This window comes from Hyaena hyaena, unplaced genomic scaffold, assembly GCF_003009895.1.
Source record: "Hyaena hyaena isolate Hyena2069 unplaced genomic scaffold, ASM300989v1 scaffold_138, whole genome shotgun sequence".
Lineage (NCBI taxonomy): Eukaryota > Metazoa > Chordata > Mammalia > Carnivora > Hyaenidae > Hyaena > Hyaena hyaena.
The window spans coordinates 1,133,623-1,153,179 of NW_024080770.1; the positions used below are offsets into that span (position 1 = coordinate 1,133,623).

General features: G+C 40.7%; 1 protein-coding gene across 1 annotated transcript in view; it reads left to right on the plus strand.

The window, feature by feature from the left end:
* Nucleotides 1–1,563: 1,563 nt before the first annotated feature.
* Nucleotides 1,564–19,557, plus strand: part of ASXL2 (ASXL transcriptional regulator 2) — a 128,515-nt gene continuing 110,521 nt past the window's right edge. Inside the window, exon 1 of the mRNA XM_039238273.1 lies at nt 1,564–1,845. Within this exon, the coding sequence (XP_039094204.1) occupies nt 1,789–1,845 (57 nt within the window). The 5' untranslated portion in view covers nt 1,564–1,788. The remainder of the gene's footprint in view (nt 1,846–19,557) is intronic.

Here is a 19,557-nt window from a genome sequence, read left to right on the forward strand (position 1 = left end):
CCTCTTAGACTATAGCCTAGGGCTAAGTTTACTAAACTAGATGCAATTTCTGAAAGCAGATGGATTTGACTGTTACTACACATTCTTTTTACTTTTGCAAAGTACAAAAATTGGATGATGTGATGGAAGATGACACATTCTGGATTTTTCAGGAGGCTGTTATAGACACTACAAATAATCATTTTTGACTACAGTCAGGTCTATCATTCAGCAAATATTTACTGGGTGCCTGATATTTACAGGCACTGTGCAAGTGGATTGTGGTCCCCAAGAAAGAAAAGACATCATCTGGGTCTTTGATGAGACTATTCACTTGAAAAAAAGTGAACATACTTACTGGTGAAGAGCCAAAAATGAAGTCCTCCATTAAGAGAAACCTTGGGCTGCACGTAGCCCGTCCCAGTCCCAGGAAAAGCCTCAGACTGTTCAAGACTAAAGCCATCCTCGGACCGCCCTCAGATCAGCTAATCAAAAAACACTCCTATGGTCTGAGTCAAGGCTGGGAACTGCAGATACAAACTAGCCAATTTCTCACTGCTTGCCTAAACCCTACTTGGGCCCTTTGAACTCACCTCATAATTGATCATTTTCAAAGGATTCTCAAGAGTCATGATTGGGTCCCACCAAAAGTAATGAACACCTCACAGATACTGAATGGTCAAACCTGTAATTGTAATTGGTGCTCATGTGATGATGCTACATGTACTGTAACACCCCCATCCCTTACTCCTTAAAAGCCCTGTTCGCTATTGTTCTTTGCTTCACCTTGCTGCCACGACACCGGTAGGCGGGTGAGCCCCTGCTTGAGCTTGTAATAAAGACCCTTTTGTACTTGCATCCGTGCCGGCTCCTTGGAGGTCTCTGGGACTCGCGATTCCAGCAGGACACTGGTAGCCTTTAAGAAAAGGCGGAGGGGGTCATTTAAGTTTTAAAAGCATTCCAGGAGATGGGAAAACGGCTCTTGAGCTGGCGACTTGATTCTTGGTTTCCCCACACCCTAGAATGGTGAGCTTGGCAAGTCGAACTCAACTTGGTTATCTAGCCAAAGGGATTGAGCACACGAAAATGGTTCCAAATCGTCACAGAGATAATCTTAATAAAACTGAACATGCGCTCATGAAAAAACACAAGTACGAGGCTTATTGAAATTGATAGTCGGGAAAGTCGCCGCTTGAGGATAAGGTACGGCTCTTCCAAGTCTCTACAGCCACCACAGCGCCCTGCACGCGGTCAGACTCCGCTCAATAAGCCTTCCGGGACGGATCAAGTTCCGCTTCCGCAGGCAGGTTTTCGTTGTAGGCGTGAGCGCCCGACGCTCGACGCACATGAGCGTCGGCCCTCCCTCCCGCGCATGCTCCACAGAAGAGGCAGAGAGCGGAAGGGCGGGGGAGTGACGAGACACAGCGGACCGCCGGCTCGTTCGTCCTGCGGCCCCGCGCGGGAGGCGGGGGCGCGCGCGCGCACGTTCGCGCGTCCGGCTGCGTACAGTAGTGACGGCCGCGCGGGAGTGGTCACGTGACCGTAGCGGCTGCCTGTACAGTAAGGACCCAATATGGCAGCGGCGGTAGCAGTGGCAACGGCAGCAGAAGGACCGGCCGCCCCATAGACCCCCGCCCCCCCCTCCGCGCACCACCCCCGCTGCTTCCTCTGCTTGGGTGCTCCTCGGACCTGACTTCCCCTTTCTCCCACTTTTCCCGGCACCGCGGGAAAAGCATCGCAGGGCAGAGCAGGCAGGGAGGGCGGCCGGAGCCCGGACACGGGAGCCTCCCAGTCAGTTCAAGACCCGACATGAGGGAAAAGGGCCGTAGGAAGAAGGGCAGGACCTGGGCGGAGGCCGCCAAGACGGTAAGGGGGAGGGAGCGAAGGGGAAGCCCGGGAGAATTTTGTTCCCTCGCCGCCTGCCGGTCGCAGGGGAAGGGAGGTCATTGGCCCAGCGACCCGGCTGAAGGGGGCACGAAACCGCGCGGAGAGGGCGGCGGTTAGTGTCGGGGTTGTGATCCCTGAGGGAATGGAGGCGCCCAGCGGAAGAGGGTCGCCGCGGGGCTGTGGCTTCTCCCTGCGTCTGCGACAAGTCCCCTTGGTGTTTTGAAGCTGCCTCTCGGGGTCACGTCGCTCTCACCTCCACTCTGTGGTGGCCCCCGCCCCGGCATGGGGAAGTCTGTTGTGCTTGCACTGTAGCCGGTTCTTCTCCCGTGTGCGGCTGAAGAGCCCCCATTGGATGCAGATAGGCGAAGGCTTGTGCGTGCACCCAGCCCCGGAAAGAAGAGAGGAGCGCTGGATCTTGGTAGAATTTACCCGCTATAGCAGACATGCCGCCTGACCCCGGGTTCCCTGCTCGTCTGGGCTCCCGGGTCCAACGTGAGGTCACGAGGCTCTTGTTTTTGTTTGCTGTTGAAGCTGAAAGTGCAGGAGGTGTTTAGAAACGAAGTAACAGGTGGGACTTGTAGAATTTTTTTTTTTCTGTTTCCGTAGAGACCTACTCTGAACAAGGCAGCAATGCATGGTGGGACGTGTAGTTTATCCGGCCTTGACTTTTCCGTAGCTAAAGTGATGGTGGCCTCACGGAGTTGTAAAGTCGTCCTTCCCCTCACCTCCCCTAATTTTGTTATAACGAAATTTAGAGGCGGTTTTTTTAAAAAAAAAAAAAAAGACAATGTAGGATTGGCGAGACCTTTATTACGTTGTATGAAAAAAATGAAACGCGTGCATGTATGTAGACATGAAATGTTGGGAGATGCAGCAGAAAAGTTAGCATTTTAGTGTTAGAAAGTGAGAAGTGTGGAGACATTAGTGTGATTCATGTCAATAATACTTGCATAATATGAAGAACCCTTCTAAATGAACCTTTATTATGTGATGTACGGTTTACTTTTAAATGAATTTTTTTCTGATTACTAAAGTAATGTTCGCTGTGGGAAAATTATAGAAACGTATAAAGAAGAAAATAAAACACGTATCCCACCCCACAGTTACATCTGTTAATGTTTTGTTAAATTACCACCCATTCCTTTTTTATTTCCCCAAATTTGGATTCTGTTGTTTATTCAATCTTGTGCATTGTTGTAAACCTTGTGTATTTGTTTTGTAAATTTTATGTGATAGGGGGTTGATGAGTCTTAAGCTTGTATTTCTTTTTTAGTTGGAAATGTGAAAAAGTTAGTGAATAAATAAAGGCATGTTTTATTTATTGAGTGTTTTCACTTAACAGTCTATCCTCATAATTGTGACTGTGCTGATAGTTTCCTTCTAAAAGATAAAACTCTAGAGATAATTTCTTTGGTGGTGGGGAAATTGCTTCTTCACAGAAGACTGTTAGACTTTTCTCTACTTGATGAATACCTGAAGGCTTTTTCCTTTTACTAAAAGATAGATGGCAAATTTTAATTATAGGTAAGCAGTCCACAACCCTAGTTACGTTAATTTCAAGTCTCTAGAATCTTAAGAGTACTTTTTGAATTATGATCTCTTTGGATAAAATTGTCTAATCTTTGGGAGATTGTGACAAGGAGGAAAAATTTGCATCTGCTGTTTAGATTTTCTTATAATAGATTAATATATTTGCTCATTTATTTTTATTTTTTCAATTTTTTGTTTAAATTCTAGTTAGTTGTATTTGCGCATTTATAATGAGCATTTCATGCTGTAGCTAGCTATGTTCAAAATATGGAAAGGCTAGTTTAATTAGTAAGTAGAGTACTGAGTGAGTTCTTGAAGGGATCAGAATATTAGTGGCTGGGTATTTTTTTTATTTGATTCTGGCAAATGTAAAACCTCAGTCTAAGGTAAAATGAATTTTAGAATGAGAATAGTGACACTAAAACTTTTTTTTTTTTTCCTAGCTTGCAAAATCTAAAAAACACTCTACTCTTTTTGGTTCATTTTATCATCTGTAAAGTGAGAAATTAAATTAAACCTCTGTATTCAAAAGATTTCCATTTGTGGGAAGGACTAGATAGAAGTAAATTTAGGGAAAATAGACAAAAGTAAATCTTTAATGTTTCAGAATAATGAAATCAGAAAATTAGTGACTTGACAAATGGAAGTAACCTTGACCTAAATTAAGAAATGTTGTATATATTTATAAGATTAAAAGGACTAGGAGAAATAAGTCTTAAGAAACTTATTTCAAAAAAAAGAAACTTAACTTCGTAGGCACTAAGGTCAAATGTTCTAGGAACAGAGTTTCAGCAAGGAAAGAATAAAATTATTTATGAAATTGAGCACTATCTGTTTATTTCATTGTGTTCTTGGTACTTACATTGTAGGGATGTCCTGTTTTAGGGAACACTATTACAATGAGGTTGCATTTCTGATCAATAGTATAGCAACAAATAAAAACCATTATGTGTATATACATGTTTGATGTGAGGGTATGTGTGGATGTGTGAGAGTTACATGGATTGATGTAAGGTTGTTATGAACAATCTGAAAAAGCAAGATAATAAGATTCATAATTATAATAGTAAAATTATATCAAAAGGCTGATTAAATGTAGAGCATACAGACTGGTTCCAATAATTGGGGACACCAGAGAGAGGCATGATGGAGTTGAGATTCCGTATAACTTGAGTGCCCATTCATTGTATTGGACTGTCTCCTTACTGATCTTCTGTTTGCCCTGTAATAAATACACTAGTTATTAAAAGGCGTTACTTAAGTATTTTTTTAAATTTCTTTTTTTAAAGTTTATTTATTTTGAGAAAGAGAGGGTGCATGTGCATAAGGGGAAGAGAGAGAGAGAGAGAACGAGAACGAGAACTTCAAGCAGGCTCCGCACTGTAAAAGGAGCAGGATGCAGGTCTTGAATCCATGAATCCATGAGATCATGACCTGAACCAAATCAAGAGTTTGATGCTTAACCGACTGAGCCACTTAGGCCCCCCCATTATTACGCAAGTGTTTTGTTAACAGTCTTGCATGTTTTTAATTTTAAGAGCAGTAGTAATGGTGATGAAATGATTTGGAATTAGATCTGTAGTGTAGTGTTTGGTTCGATTTGAATACAAAGTTTTGTAGTAAGCCAGAGATCTTGAGAACCATTGCACTGACTTTAGAACTGTGCTCAAAGTTATACTCATTCTTTAAAAACAAAACAAAACAAAACGAAACATTGTATCATCTAAATATTTAATGGTATCCCTGAAGGATTTAGCTGTTTTTGCAAAGCAGGTCTCTTGAAATAGTATAGTCTTTTTTTTTTTTTTTTTTTTAATGTTTATTTATTTTTGGGAGACAGTGTGAGGGGAGACAGACAGGGGAGGGGCAGAGAGAGAAGGAGACACAGAATCTGAAGCAGGCTCCAGGCTCTGAGCTGTCAGTATGGAGCCCGACGTGGGGTTCAAATCCATGAAGCGCGGGATCATGACCTGGGCCAAAGTCGGACGCTTAGCCAACTGAGCCACCCAGGCGCCCCCTGGGTACAGTCTTGATCCTGTTATCTCTTTTGACTTTTCCCTTGTTCCCTTGTTACTCACCACAATGAGGGAAGCGTTAAAAGGGAAAAATGTCCTGAAAGGACAAATTAGTTGTGATTGTAGGTGGGAACGACAGAGAGGCAGACCTTAGAGATTGTACACTAGAGGTACCTTTGGATATCTTGGGAGCAAGGTGGTCGAAGTATGTGAAGTGAAGTGAAGTATGGGTGTCAGAGGTGAGGACCACAGACTGTCGTGTAGATCTTTAGCATGTGATTTGTGGGCTGAAGAAGACTTCCCTTAGTGGTTAATACTATTTTGAATGTACATAGGTTTTTATTTTTGTCATTTACCTAAAGTCATTTAACTTTAGGGAATAAGATGGGAGGTAGAAAAAAATTTTTTTAAGTTTATTTTATTTGAGAGAGCGGGAGAGAGTGAGAATCCCAAGCAGGCTCTGCACTCCGTGCGGAGCCTGATTTGAAGCTCAAATTCACTAACCACGAGATCATGACCTGAGTAGCAATCTAAAGTCGTACACTTAACTGACTGAGCCACCTAGGCGTCCCTAGGAAATTTCTAAAAAAGAACTCAGAGGCTAGCAACTTTTGTGGAGGAAGTATAAAAAATGGAAAATAATTAAAAATATAATGATAAAACTATATGAATAGAAAGATGTTTTCTAAAAAGATGTTTAAGGAAATATCTTAAAATGTACATTAGTAAAAATAGAAGTCTTAACTTAGAAATTTTCTGTACCCTTAATCTTTACCATGAGTAGTTTTTTTCTTAAAAATAATGAATACAAATACAGACATAAAAGCCAGGCCTGGTTATGTCCTCTTGGATATATATGACCAGGCCAGAGTCCTTTTTAGTCTGTATTTGTAGTAGTATTAGAATCTCCAGGGAAGAGTGTGGATCTTGGAAAAACATATTAAATCTATTGTTTTTATAAAAGAGACCGTTGAAGGGAAAACTGGGCAAAATCTTGGAATACATAGAAAATAGAATGAGAAAGCATTGTAAGGGGCATGGATTAAACATTGACAGACTGCTGTGATCCATAATTTTCAAAATACCAAGTGCATGTTATTTTAGCTTTATTGAGGTATAATTGACACAAAATTATAAGATATTTGATAACATGTATGAAATTGCTACTGCAAGTCTGTGCTAGATGATTTGATGTAACACTCTTGACTGATCTTCCTTCTTGCCATAATATTAAAGCTCCCCTGTGTTTTGCTTCTTGAATTCTGTTATTTTCAGTTTGTCTTTCTGTCCTCTTTTTATGTGACTGTCTTGAAAGTCCATAAGCCTCCTAACGACTGAAAAAAAAAAATCTTTTCAGAACACCTAAATTAAACATTTCTATGAAAGGTGCTGCTGTTATTACTGCATCTCCTAGAATTCTGACAGGAGCTGAGAAAATAGCATCACATTTGTGGAATTCCTTGCTATTTCCTCATCTACAGGCTATTTTTTCTTAAAAGGCTGTGCAGTTTAGCTGTCGGTGAAAGGGCATTATGTTTTTACTATACAAGCTGTTTGGAAGGAGGCCAGTGTGTGGAAGATCTAACTGCAGGGAACTCATCAGTAGGGTTTGTTAGCACCTGCTGTCTTTGTCCTTTTTACCAAAGACCTCTGAATGCCTCTCTATTACTGTCGTCTTTCTTTCTCTACTGCATAGAGACTAGCCTCATAGTTTATAGTAGTGTGCACCTTAGTAATTTTATTTTTATTTTATTATTATTATTTTTCTTTCTGAAGATTTTCTTTCTCATTATTTTGAGCAGTCTCTACACCCATTGTGGGGCTTGAACTCATAACCCTGACCTCGAGAATTGCATGCTCCACCCACAGAGCCAGCCAGGTGCCCCTTTAGAATTTTTAATACAGTTTGATTTATCCATCATGTTTTTAATGTTGTTTTAATTTTTTTAAACATTTATTTATTTTTTGAGACAGAGAGAGACAGAGCACGAGCTGGGGAGGTGCAGAGAAAGAGGGAGACACAGAATCTGGAACAGGCTTCAGGCTCTGAGCCAGCTGTCAGCACAGAGCCCAATACTGGGCTTGAACCCACGGACCATGAGATCATAACCTGAGGCGAAGTTGGCCGCTTAACTGAGCCACCCAGGCACCCTTAATGTTGCTTTAAAAGGTTATTGAGTAAACTAAATTTCATTCTTTTTTTTAAAGTAATTTTTTTTTTAATTTTTTTTTTAATGTTTTATTTATTTCTAGGAGAGAGAGAGAGACAGCGTGAGCAGGGGAGGGCCAGAGAGAGAAGGTGTCACAGACTGAAACAGGCTCCAGGCTCCGAGCTGGCAGTCAGCACAGAGCCCGACGCGGGGCTCGAACCCACGAACCGCGAGATCATGACCTAAGTGAAAGTCGGACGCTTAACCGACTAAGCCACCCAGGCGCCCCTAAAGTAATTTTTTTAAGAGTTTGTTTTGAGAGAAAAAATGAGAGGGGGAGAGATAGAATCCCAAGCAGGCTCCAAGACATCAGTTGAGAGCCTGACATGGGGCTGGAACTCATGAACAATGAGATTGTGACCGAGCCTGAGCTGATATTGAGTCGGACGCTTAACTTGACTGTTGCTTAACTTGACTGACTACTGAGCCACCTAGGCGCCCCTGTAGTACAGTTTGATTTATCATGCCTTTAATGTTTTAAAAAGTTATTGAATATACTAAATTTTAGATATCTTTAAATGTGACTTAAAAACACTAGTATTACTTTGAGTTTCTATTAAGGTTATATAGGCTCATTCTTTTTTTTTTTTTTAATGTTTATTTTTGAGAGAGAGTGGGGGAGGGGCAGAGAGAAGGGGGAACAGAGGATCTGAAGCAGGCTCTATGCTGGCAGGAGACAGCCTGATGTGGGGTTCAGGGCTCATGAACCATGAGATCATGACCTATGCTGAAGTCTGATGCTTTACTGACTGAGCTACTACCTAGGTGCCCCTAGGCTCATTCTTAAAAAAAAAAAAAAAAAGTCAGGAAAGTGTAAAGAGTTAATCTTCGATGAGTCATTTTAATGGAAATAAGATTAAATGAAAGTCTGCATACTGAAATGTTGAAAATATATAGAGTTACCATATTGAAATTAACTATAGTTGATAGTTCAAATATAGCTTTCTGGACTTTTAACTCTGTATGTGGGGATATACATAAGTATGTATAAGTATCTATATACAGTTCTGCAACTTAGTTCTGAATATCATGGATACCTTTTAAAGTCATTAGTTATAGATGTGCCTCATTCCCTTAAATGTTTTCTTAATATTCCACTGTTTTTATTTATTAAAAAAATTTATTATTTTAGTATTTATTATTTAGTATTTATTATTTAGTATTTATTTAGTATTTAGTATTTATTTGAGAGAGAGAGAGGACAGGGGAGGGCAGAGATAGAGAGGGGGGACAGAGTTTCTGAAGTGGGCTCCACAGAGCACAGAGCCTGATGTGGGGTTCGAATTCATGAACCGTGAGATCATGACTGGAGCTGAAGTCAGCCCCTTAACTGAGACACTCAGGCACTCCAATATTCCACTCTTTTTATTTAAAAAAAATTTTTTTTAATGTTTATTTATTTTTGAGAGAGAGAGAGAGACTGGGAGCTTGAACAGGGGCAGAGCAGACTGAGAGGGAGACACAGAACCTGAAGCAGGCTCTAGGCTCTGAGCTGTCAGCACAGAGCTTGATGTGGGGCTCGAACTTATGAAACATGAGATCGTGACCTGAGCTGAAGTTGGAAGCTTAACTGACTGAGCCACCCAGACGCCCCTTCAATATTCCACTTTTTAAATGTACCATCATTAAACAAAAATTGATCCTTGATTTTTTTCGACATATAGGCCATTTATTTATTTATTTTGTTTTTTAAGTAGGTTCCATACCCAATATAGGACTTAAATTCATGACCATGAGATCAAGAGTTGCATGCCCCACTGACTGAGCCAGCCAGGTGCCCTGATATATAGGCCATTTATGGTTTTTAATTTTTTTTCCAGTAACAACTACTTCAGTATATACACGTGGGCATATGCATGTACACTCTGTGTCTATGGATACACATGTATTTGTGTGAATAGAATAGTTAAGAGTTTGTAAACTGGACTTTGTGCCAATTTATACTCTCCAAAATGTTGAAGGTTACTCTCTTTTTCCTACTTTAATCCAAGGGATACATCAATCTTTACTCTTTGCCACTTCGATAATAAAGCATTTCTTTTGTTCAGTGGAACTTGATGGAAGTGTTTTATCTACTATCTAACACAGTAGCTACTCGTCATATGTGGCCATTTAGCACTTGAAATGTGGCTAGTGTGACTAAGGAACTGAATTTTGAATTTTATTTAATTTTAAGTTTAAATAGCCTCATTTGTTGGGGTGCCTGGCTGGCTCAATAGGTAGAGCCTGTCACTCTTGATCTCAGGCTCCTGAGTTGGAGTCTCCTGTTAGGTGTGGAGCCTACTTAAAAAATAAAAAACAAAAAAAAAAAAAAAAAAAAAAAAAAAAAAAAAAAAAAAAAAAAAAAAAAAAAAAAAAAAAAAAAAAAAAAAAAAAAAAAAAAAAAAAGAATAAGATAGTCTCATTTGTTTAATGACCACCATTATTGGACAGTGCAGGTATAAAGTAACTTCCTGGGGCGCCTGGGTGGCTCAGTTGGTTAATTAAGCATCCGACTTCGGCTCAGGTCTAATCTCATGGTTCGTGGGTTCAAGCCCCGCGCCGGGCTCTGTGCTGACAGCTAGCTCAGAGCCTGGAGCCTGTCTTTGGATTCTGTGCCTCCCTTTCTCTCTGACCCTCCCCTGCTCCTGCTGTCTCTCTCTCTCTCTCAAAAATAAATAAAACATTAAAAATTAAAAAAAAATAAAGTAACTTTCTATGCTTATTGACTGTATGTTTTTCAGTAAACTTGGGTGTTTAGATCTTTTGCCTTTGTTTTTCTTCCTGGTCTCTTTTATACTATTATTTTTCTTTAAGTTTTATTTATTTAAGTAGTCTGTACACCCAACATAGGGCTCAACCTCACCATCCCGAGATGAAGAGTTGCACTCTCCTCTTAGCCAACCAGATGCCCCTGTACTAATGTCTAAGGTTGTTTTGTAGATTAAGGAAATGGTTTTTTTGTCATATGTGTTGCAGATCTCTTTCCCACTCTTGTTTTTTGATTTGATTGATTTATGCATTTTATTTTTTTTGCTGCCTGGACTTTAAATTTTTTTTTCATTTTTTTTTAAATGTTTTATTTATTTCTAGGAGAGAGAGAGAGAGGCAGTGTGAGCAAGGGAGGGTCAGAGAGAGAGGGAGTCACAGACTGAAACAGGCTCCAGGCTCTGAGCTGGCAGTCAGCACAGAGCCCGACGCGGGGCTCGAACCCAGAAACCGCGAGATCATGACCTAAGCGAAAGTCGGACGCTTAACCGACTAAGCCACCTAGGTGCCCCTGGACTTTGTAAATTTTAATGTAAACAGTTTTATCAGTCTTTACCTTTTAGGACTTTCTAGGTTTTGAGTCCTATTAAAGAAGATTATTAAAGATAATAAATTGAGTATAAATTTAAAAAAATGTTTAGCTTCGGGGCACCTAGGTGGCACAGTCAGTTAGGTGCCCGACTTCAGCTCAGGTCATGATCTCATGACTCATGACATTGAGTCCTGCATCAGGCTTTGTGCTGACAGCTCAGAGCCTGGAGCCTGCTTCAGATTCTGTGTCTCCCTCTCTCCCTCTGCACCTTCCCTGCTCACACTCTGTCTCTGTTTCCTTAAAAAATAAATAAAAACATTAAAAAAAAATTTCAGCTTGAAAGACATATTTTCTTTAAATAAAATGTATGTTTTGTTGTGAACAAATAAGGGGAAATTCAGTTTATATATCAGTAAGAGTGTGCCCCTTGAAGGCAGAAACTTTTAGTTCTTAAATTTTTAAAAAATATTTATTTTGAGAGGGAGAGAGAAACAGGCAGAGGGAGAGAGAGAATCCTAAGCAGGCTCTGCACTGTAGAGCCTGATGTGGGACTCGAACTCACAAACTATGAGATCATGACCTGAGCCGAAATCAAGAGTAAGCCACTTAACCTACTGAGCCACCCAGGTGTCCCAAAGGGCAGGGACTTTCAAATGTTTCTATCTGCAGAGCTTAACCCACTCTTTTGCACATGAGTGATGATTTTTTTTTTCTTTAATTGGATATAAAAGTGAAGACACTGTTCTCTTGAGTGTGAGCACAATTTAAAAAAATTTTTTTTTTATTAATGCTTATTTATTTTGAGAGAGCAGGGAAGGGGCAGAGAGAGAGGGAGAGAAAATTCCAAGCAGGCTCTGTGCTCTTAGTGCAGATCCTGATATGGGGCTTGAACTCACAAACTCTGAGATCATGACCTGAGCAGAAATCAAGAGTCTGTTGTTTTACCAACTGAGCCACCCAGGCGCCCCATTTTGCTTTATGTTTTTGAATGGGAAACTGTTGTGAAATGTTCTTTCTTAGCAAATAAGCACAGAGGTTTGAGACTATGCTAATAAAAAGCCCTTTAATCTCAGGTACCCCATTTGCCAGTTGTTTCCCAAGGTAAATGTGGAATCACCCAGAGACTTAAACTAGCAATGAACAACTTTGAGAACTCACTGAATGATCTGTCTCCTGCTTTAGGAGATTCTGTACAAAATTCCACTCTTGACTTAGATGTTATGAACTGCCTATGGCGAGGGCCATGTGGCAACGAGTGACAGAGAGCCTCTAGGAGCTGAGTGACTCCTGGCCAGAAGTCAGTAAGGGAACTGAAAGGGACTTGAAACCTGCCAACAAGTAAGCTTGGTTGTAGGCTTGGAGAAGAATCCTGAGCCTCAAATGAGTTCACAGTCCCAGCTGACACTTTGATTTCAGCCTAATGAGACCCTAAGCAGAAGACTCCTTTAATCTGCTCAGAATCCTGACAACATAGAAACAGATAAATTTATGTTGTTTTTACTTAAGTTTTATAATTAAACATAATCACAAAATAAATTTGTGTTGTAGAGGCTGTTTAATAGCAAACTAAGAATAATACTAAAATTTGGTGAAGAGGGGAACATGACAGGGTTGGTCTCAGAGAATATTTGGCCTGGATATTGAGGGATGATCGATAAAACATTTATAGGTGAATATAGCTAAGGGCATTTTAAGGAGAGGGAAGAGCTGAAAAAGAGGGAAGACTGGGGCGCCTGGGTGGCTTAGTCGGTTAAGCGTCCGACTTTCGCTTAGGTCATGATCTCGCGGATCGTGGGTTCGAGCCCCGCGTCGGGCTCTGTGCTGACTGCCAGCTCAGAGCCTGGAGCCTGTTTCAGTCTGTGACTCCCTCTCTCTGACCCTCCCCTGCTCACACTGTCTCTCTCTCTCTCTCTCCTAGAAATAAATAAAACGTTAAAAAAAATTTAAAAAAAAAAAAAAAGAAAAAGAGGGAAGACTAAAAAAATGCGGGGGATGTTTGATGCATACCTTTGAGTATTGTATAATGAAAGATCAGGCCAGAAGGGGTAAGTTGGGGCCAAAATGTGGAGAGTTGGGCTGACTACTGTTTTGAAGAGCCGTAGAGAGTTTATGCAGGAGATAGATAGCATCCATGTGTTTGAGCAGTGTCGGTCGTTTCAGGGATTTATTGTAAAGAGGTTATGAGGGTTAGAGTATGGCCCTCTTGAATTAAAATGGTGGGAGGGGGTATAAATTCTTTTTCATATCATTCAGATTTTTCTCATTTTATATCTATTTCACCTACATCTAGCCCATGTATAGCTCTCCAGCAGAAGCCTTCAGACCTGCTAGTCTTCTGAAGTTTTCACACATACAGGAGGTTCTGAAATGCTGTTTAACACAACAAAACCTTACTGTTTTTGAAATGAAAAAAGAAAGCAAAACTCTTTCCCCAGTTATTCTAGCTCATGTTGATTTTTCTTATCTCTGAATTCCTGTATGACTGTTCTTTCCATACCATTGTCCTTTGCACCACTGGTCGTCAGGTTTGTGCCGGTGGTAGAATCCGTCAGGGTTGTGTGTTGCACAACTCCAGGAGGAGCCAGTCGGACTGTAGTTAACGGGAATACTGTCCTGGGCGCTCAGCATCACAGTAGCTGTGGGTTGCATGTTGCCTTTTGTGAGAACACGTATAATGTTATTTCTCATGAAAAATTAGAGACATTTTTGGGACACCTGGGTGGCTCAGTCGGGTAAGCGTCTGACTTTAGCTTAAGTCATGATCTCACGGTTCATTGCTTTGATTCCCCCGTCAGGCTCTGTGCTGATGCTCAGAGCCTGGAGCCTGCTTCAGATTCTGTGTCTCCCTCTCTGTTCCTCCCCCACTCATGCTCTGTCTCCCTCTGTCTTTCAAATAGTTGTTAAAAAAGTTAAAAAAAATTAGATTTTTGCCAGGAGAAAACCTCTGTATTACAGATTTAGGATATAAAAGTCACACTGAGGACAGAAGTTGGGGGGATTGAAGGACAACTTTCCTGTTTTTATCATTTAGTACTGGATTTGCTTCATATGTATTTCCCAGGTTTGTTTTCTAGCTGACAAGGTAGCAAATGGCAGAGATTTAATGAAAATGATTGTTTAACTTTCTGTGGACCTCCTGCAGGAATTTGTATATAACTTTCAAGGGGTTATGAAAGTTGTCTGTGAAGGTATTTATATTGTATGCTTTAACTCTAATCCTAAAAGTTGTATGAGCATGTTTATAATTTGAATTGTCTGTGCTTAAAACACTATAATTTTTAAATGGCTTCAGTCTACTTTGTTTCATTTTAGATATTTTTTCAATCTGTATTTAGTCAACATTTTTTTAAATTAATGATCTAAATGAGGGTTGACATTTAATTTTTTAAAAAATGTTTTTATTTATTTTTGAGACAGAGACAGAACACGAGCTGGGGAGGGGCAGAGAGAGAGGGAGACACAGAATCTGAAACAGCTTCGGGCCCAGAGCCTGATGCGGGGCTCGAACCCACAGACCACGAGATCAGGACCTGAGCCGAAGTCGGACACTTAACCGACTGAGCCACCCAGGCGCCCCTAGGGTTGACATTTTATAAATTTATTTCACTTTAATGTTTGTGAATTTTGGTTCTGAGTTAGGATTACTGTATTATTTTTTGCTCGAGGTTAATTTATTATTGAAGAGTAATTGACATATGATATTGTATTAGTGTCAGTTGTGCAACAGTGATTCAATATTTATATACGTTAGGGAATGTATATAATTTGTCAACATACAAAGTATTTATAATATTGATTGTATCTCCTGTAATGTACATTATCTACCTCTGTCTTCTTTACTGCTGGGAGATAGTACCTCTTAATCCCCTTCACCTATTTGGTCCATCAGTTGCTAGTTCCCTCTCCTCTGGCAATCATCAGTTTGTTGTCTATATCTGTGGGTTTGTTTCTGTTTTATTCGTTTGTTTTTTAGGTTCTGCATATCAGGAAATCATATGGTAATTGTCTTTGTCTGATTTATCTCAGATTAATACTGTCTAGGTCCATCCATGTTGAAATTTGCTTATTTATTTTTATTATTTTAATATTTTTAACTTTTTAATTTCTTTTTTCTTTTTTTCTTTTATAGTTTATCATCAAATTGGTTTCTATTTAACACCCAGTGCTCGTCCCAATAACACCCCTCCTCCATGCCCATCATCCCCCCTTCCCCTCTCTCCCACCCCCCATGTTGAAATTTAAAATAAATATATTTTAGTTATAGTGATACGTAACATACGTTTCTTTCATTTTGCAAAAGTTTCATGAAATATTAACTTAGAAAAGAAGAGAAAGATCACTTATTCTGTCTGACATAATATAAAATTTTGGGATATTTTCTTCTAGTCTCTGATAAATTTGTTCTTTGTGGTTGTAATTACTCTCTCAGTTTCTAATCTCCTTTTTCTTTTTTTCTTAAAAATATATATTTTTTCACATTTATTTTTGAGACAGACAGAGCGTGAGCTGGGGTGGGGCAGGGGGTAGGGGGACCACACAGAATCAGAAGCAGGCTCCAGGCTCTGAGCTGTCAGCGCAGAGCCCCATGTGGGACTCAGACTCCTGGACCGTGAGATCATGACTTGAGCTGAAGTTGGACACTTAACTGATTGAGCCACCTAGGCGCCCCTCTAATCAGCTTTTTCATGTTCAAAAAGACTTCTATTTGTCATTTTCTGGGTTTGCTAATAATAACTCTTTTTTTAATGGCTAAAGGATATTCCATTATGTGATTATGTCATAAGTGCTCAATAGTATTATGAAAATTAGAAAACTTAAAGTGACTTTAATGCTGTAGTGACTGTCTTCTTATTTTCTACTTATACATACACTTGTTATCTCATCTCAGTATTTTGATTTAGAAGTTTTTTATTTTAAAAATTACCATGCAGTAAAAATTGACCTTTTCATTACACAGTTGTGTGAAGTTAACACATATAACTTCTACCACTATAGTCAGGTACAAGCCAGGGTAGCTTACTATTCTGCTATAGTTACTCTCTACTTGCCCCTAACCCTTGGCAACCGCTGACATGTTCTTCATCACTAGTTTTGTTTTCCTGAGAATGTCATATAAATGGTGTCATATGGTATATAACCTTTTGAGACTGGTTTCTTGATTTCACTTTAATGCCTTCAAGATTCATCTATGTTGTTTTGTGTATTAATAGTTCATTCCCTTTTATTGCTGAGTGGTTATTCCTTTGTGCTAATGTGTAATGGTTTATCCATTCACTGTTGAGGAATTGTTGTTTCTATTTTTCTGGCAAATAAGAATGGAACTGCAGTAAACATTTGTGGGCAGAATGTTAAGTTTTTAGTACCTAGGGTAAATACCCAAAGTGGGATTGCTGTATAATAAATGAATGTATGTTTACCTTTACAAGAAACTGGGAAACTTTTTCAGAGTGGCAGTATCCTTTTGTATTCCTACAGCAATGCTATTTGAAATAGTGTTGCTCTTCATCCTTGCTAGCTTTTAGTACTGTCAGCATTTTTTTAAAAAATATTTTTATTTATTTCTAGGAGAGAGAGAGAGAGAGAGAGAGACAGCGTGAGCAGGGGAGGGTCAGAGAGAGAGGGAGAAACAGACTCAGAAATAGGCTCCAGGCTCTGAGCTGGCAGTCAGCACAGAGCTCGACGCAGGGCTCGAACCCACGAACCGTGAGATCATGACCTAAGCGAAAGTCGGACGCCTAACCAACTAAGCCACCCAGGCGCCCGTCAGCATTTTTTATTTTAGCCATTCTGATACGTGTGTAGTGGTAGATCATTGTGAGTTTGATTTTCCTCATGAGCATCTTTTTGTTGAGCATCTTTTTTTTAAATGTTTTTAATGTTTATTCATTTTTTGAGAGAGAGAGAGTGTGTGTGTGTGCGCGCGCGTGCGCGCGCGCGCGCGCACCAACAGGGGAGGGGCAGAGAGAGGGGACAGAGGATCTGAAGGGGACTCTGCGCTGACAGCAGAGAGCTGGATATGGGGCTGGAACTCAACAGTCGCGTAACCAGCTGAGCCACCCAGGTGCCCCTGAAATAAGTGTCTTTACTGGGGAAAGCCAGTATTACAGTGGACTTAAGAGTTGGCATTGGAGCCTTTTTCTTGCTAAAGGTGGGCATAACATTGACAAAGCACTGGTTGTATTGCATCTGCTGCTTGGCGCAGCCTGCATGGTCTTCTTTTTCCCACCTGGCTTGGCCACCTTGGGAGTTTGCCTTCTTATTTTCCAGCACAGGCCAAGGAACAATGGGGCCTTTAAGCATGGGGCTGGCTACTTCCAGGATGGTCAGAGCCTTTACTCCACTGACCTAGGGTAGCCTCATCCTCTAGGGGTGTGCCTTCCAGGAGCACTACTTGATCTTCTGGAGCGACTCCCTCGAGCAAAGCTACATGAGCCTTGATCTGGGTCTACTGTCCCCTGATGGTCACCTGGAGGGTGTGTAGCTCCTGGGCAGCGATAGAGAGCTGCGTGTCAGTGACTGAACTGTGGCCACCGCAACTGCTACTGAGAAGATGGAGTCAAGAAAGGAAGGAGCAAGGTCATGAGTGTCCTCAACGCCCGTTGTGTGCCATGTCACTCTGTTGAGCATCTTCTTAACATGCTTATTTTCCACGTGTATATTCTCTTTGCTGAAGTGTCTGTTCAGGTCTTTTGCCCACTGTGTAACGGGGTTGTTTGTTGTTCTCTAATAGAGATTTGAGAATTCTTTTTTTTTTTTTTTTTTTTTTTTTTTTTTTTTTTTTTTTTTTTTTTTTTTTTTTTTTTTTTTTTTTTTTTTTTTTTTTTTTTTTTTTTAGCTCATCAAGTAAACTTTATTTTCTGTGAATATAGAGATTTGAGAATTCTTTATCCATCCTGCATGTAAGTCCTTTGCTGAATATGTGATTTACAGATTTTTTTTCTGATTACAGGAGAAAGCATTCAGCCTTTCATTGTTAAGGGTATTAGCTATAGGTTTTTTGTAAGTACTTGTTGTCAGGTCGATCAAGCTCCCTCTTCTTTCTAGTTTACTGAGAGTTTCTGTCATGAATGGATGTTGAATTTTGTTTGATACTTTTTCTTTAAAAAAAATTTTTTTAAATGTTTTATTTATTTCTGAGAGAGAGACAGCGTGAGCAGGGGAGGGTCAGAGAGAGAGCGAGACACAGAATCTGAAACAGTCTCCAGGCTCCAAGCTAGCAGTCAGCACAGAGCCCAGTGCGGGCCTCGAACCCACAAACCGTGAGATCATGACCTGAGCCGAAGTTGGATGCTTAACTGACTGAGCCACCCAGGCGCCCCAGTTTGATACTTTTTCTGAATCAATTTCTAGGGTCATTTGCAATTAGGTTTTAGATTGTTAATATGGTGGATGACATTGATTTTCAAATTTTGAATTGTCTTTGCATTCCTGTGGGGGAAAAAAACCTCAGTTGGTTGTAGTGTATTATGCTTTTTAAACTTTTGTTGGGAGCCTGGGTGGCTCTGTTGGTTGAGCATGCAACTTGGTCTTATGTTTTGAGGGTTCGAGCTCCACATTAGGCTTTCTGCAGGAGGTATGGAGCCTGCTTTGGATCCTCTGTCCCCTTTCTCTCTACCCCTCCCCTGCATGTGCTCGCTCTCTTTCAGAAATAAATAAAACATTAAAAAAAATAAACTTTTTTTTAAACGTAGGCTTCACACTCAGTGTGAGGCTTGAACTCATGACCTTAAAATCAAAAGTCAGATGTCCCACTTATTGAGCCACCCAGGTGCCCCATGGTTTTTGTTTTTGTTTTTAAGTTTATTTACTAGGCGCCTGAGTGGCTCAGTTGGTTAAGCATCCAGCTCTTGATTTATGGTCTTGATTTAAGCTCTTGTCATGGTCTCGTGGTTTGTGAGATCCTGCCCTGCCATAGGGGCTCTGTGCTGATGGCATGGAGCCTGCTTAGGATTCTCGTTTCCTCTCTCTTTGTCCCTCCCCAGCTTTCTCTCTCTCTCTCAAAGTAAAATAATTTTTATTTTATTTATTTGAGAGAATGAGAGTGCACTTGTGCATGTGAAGGAGGGGCAGAGAGAGAGAGGGAGAGAGAGAAAATCCCAAGCAGGCTCAACTGCTGAAGTGTGGAGCCCAATGTGGGGCTCAGTCTCACAAACTGAGATCATGATCTGAGCTGAAATCAAGACTTGCTTGCTTAACCAGCTGAGCCACCCAGGTGCCCCTATGCTTTTTACATATAGCTGGGTTTGCTCTTGTTTGTTGAGGACATTTCCAGTTATGTTCATGAGGGATATTAACCTTTAGTTGTCTTGTATCATCTGTGTCTGGGTTTTGGTATCAGGATAATGCTGGCCTCATAAAAATCAGTTGGGAAGTCTTCCTTTCCTATTCTGTTTCTCCTCCTCCCCTTCTCCTCCTCCCTCTCCTCCTCTTCCTCCTCCTCCTCTTTCTCCTCCTCCTCTTTCTCCCCCTCTCCCTCCTTCTTTCCCCCCTTCTCCCCCTCCCCTCCTCTCTCCTCCCCTCCTCCTCCCCCTCCCTTCCCAGCTCAGTCCCATGAAGGAAACTGTGTGATCATGACCTGAGCTGAGCAAGAGTCCCATGCTTAATTGAGCCACTCAAGTGCTCCTAAAGATTTTATTTTTAAGTAATCTCTATGCCA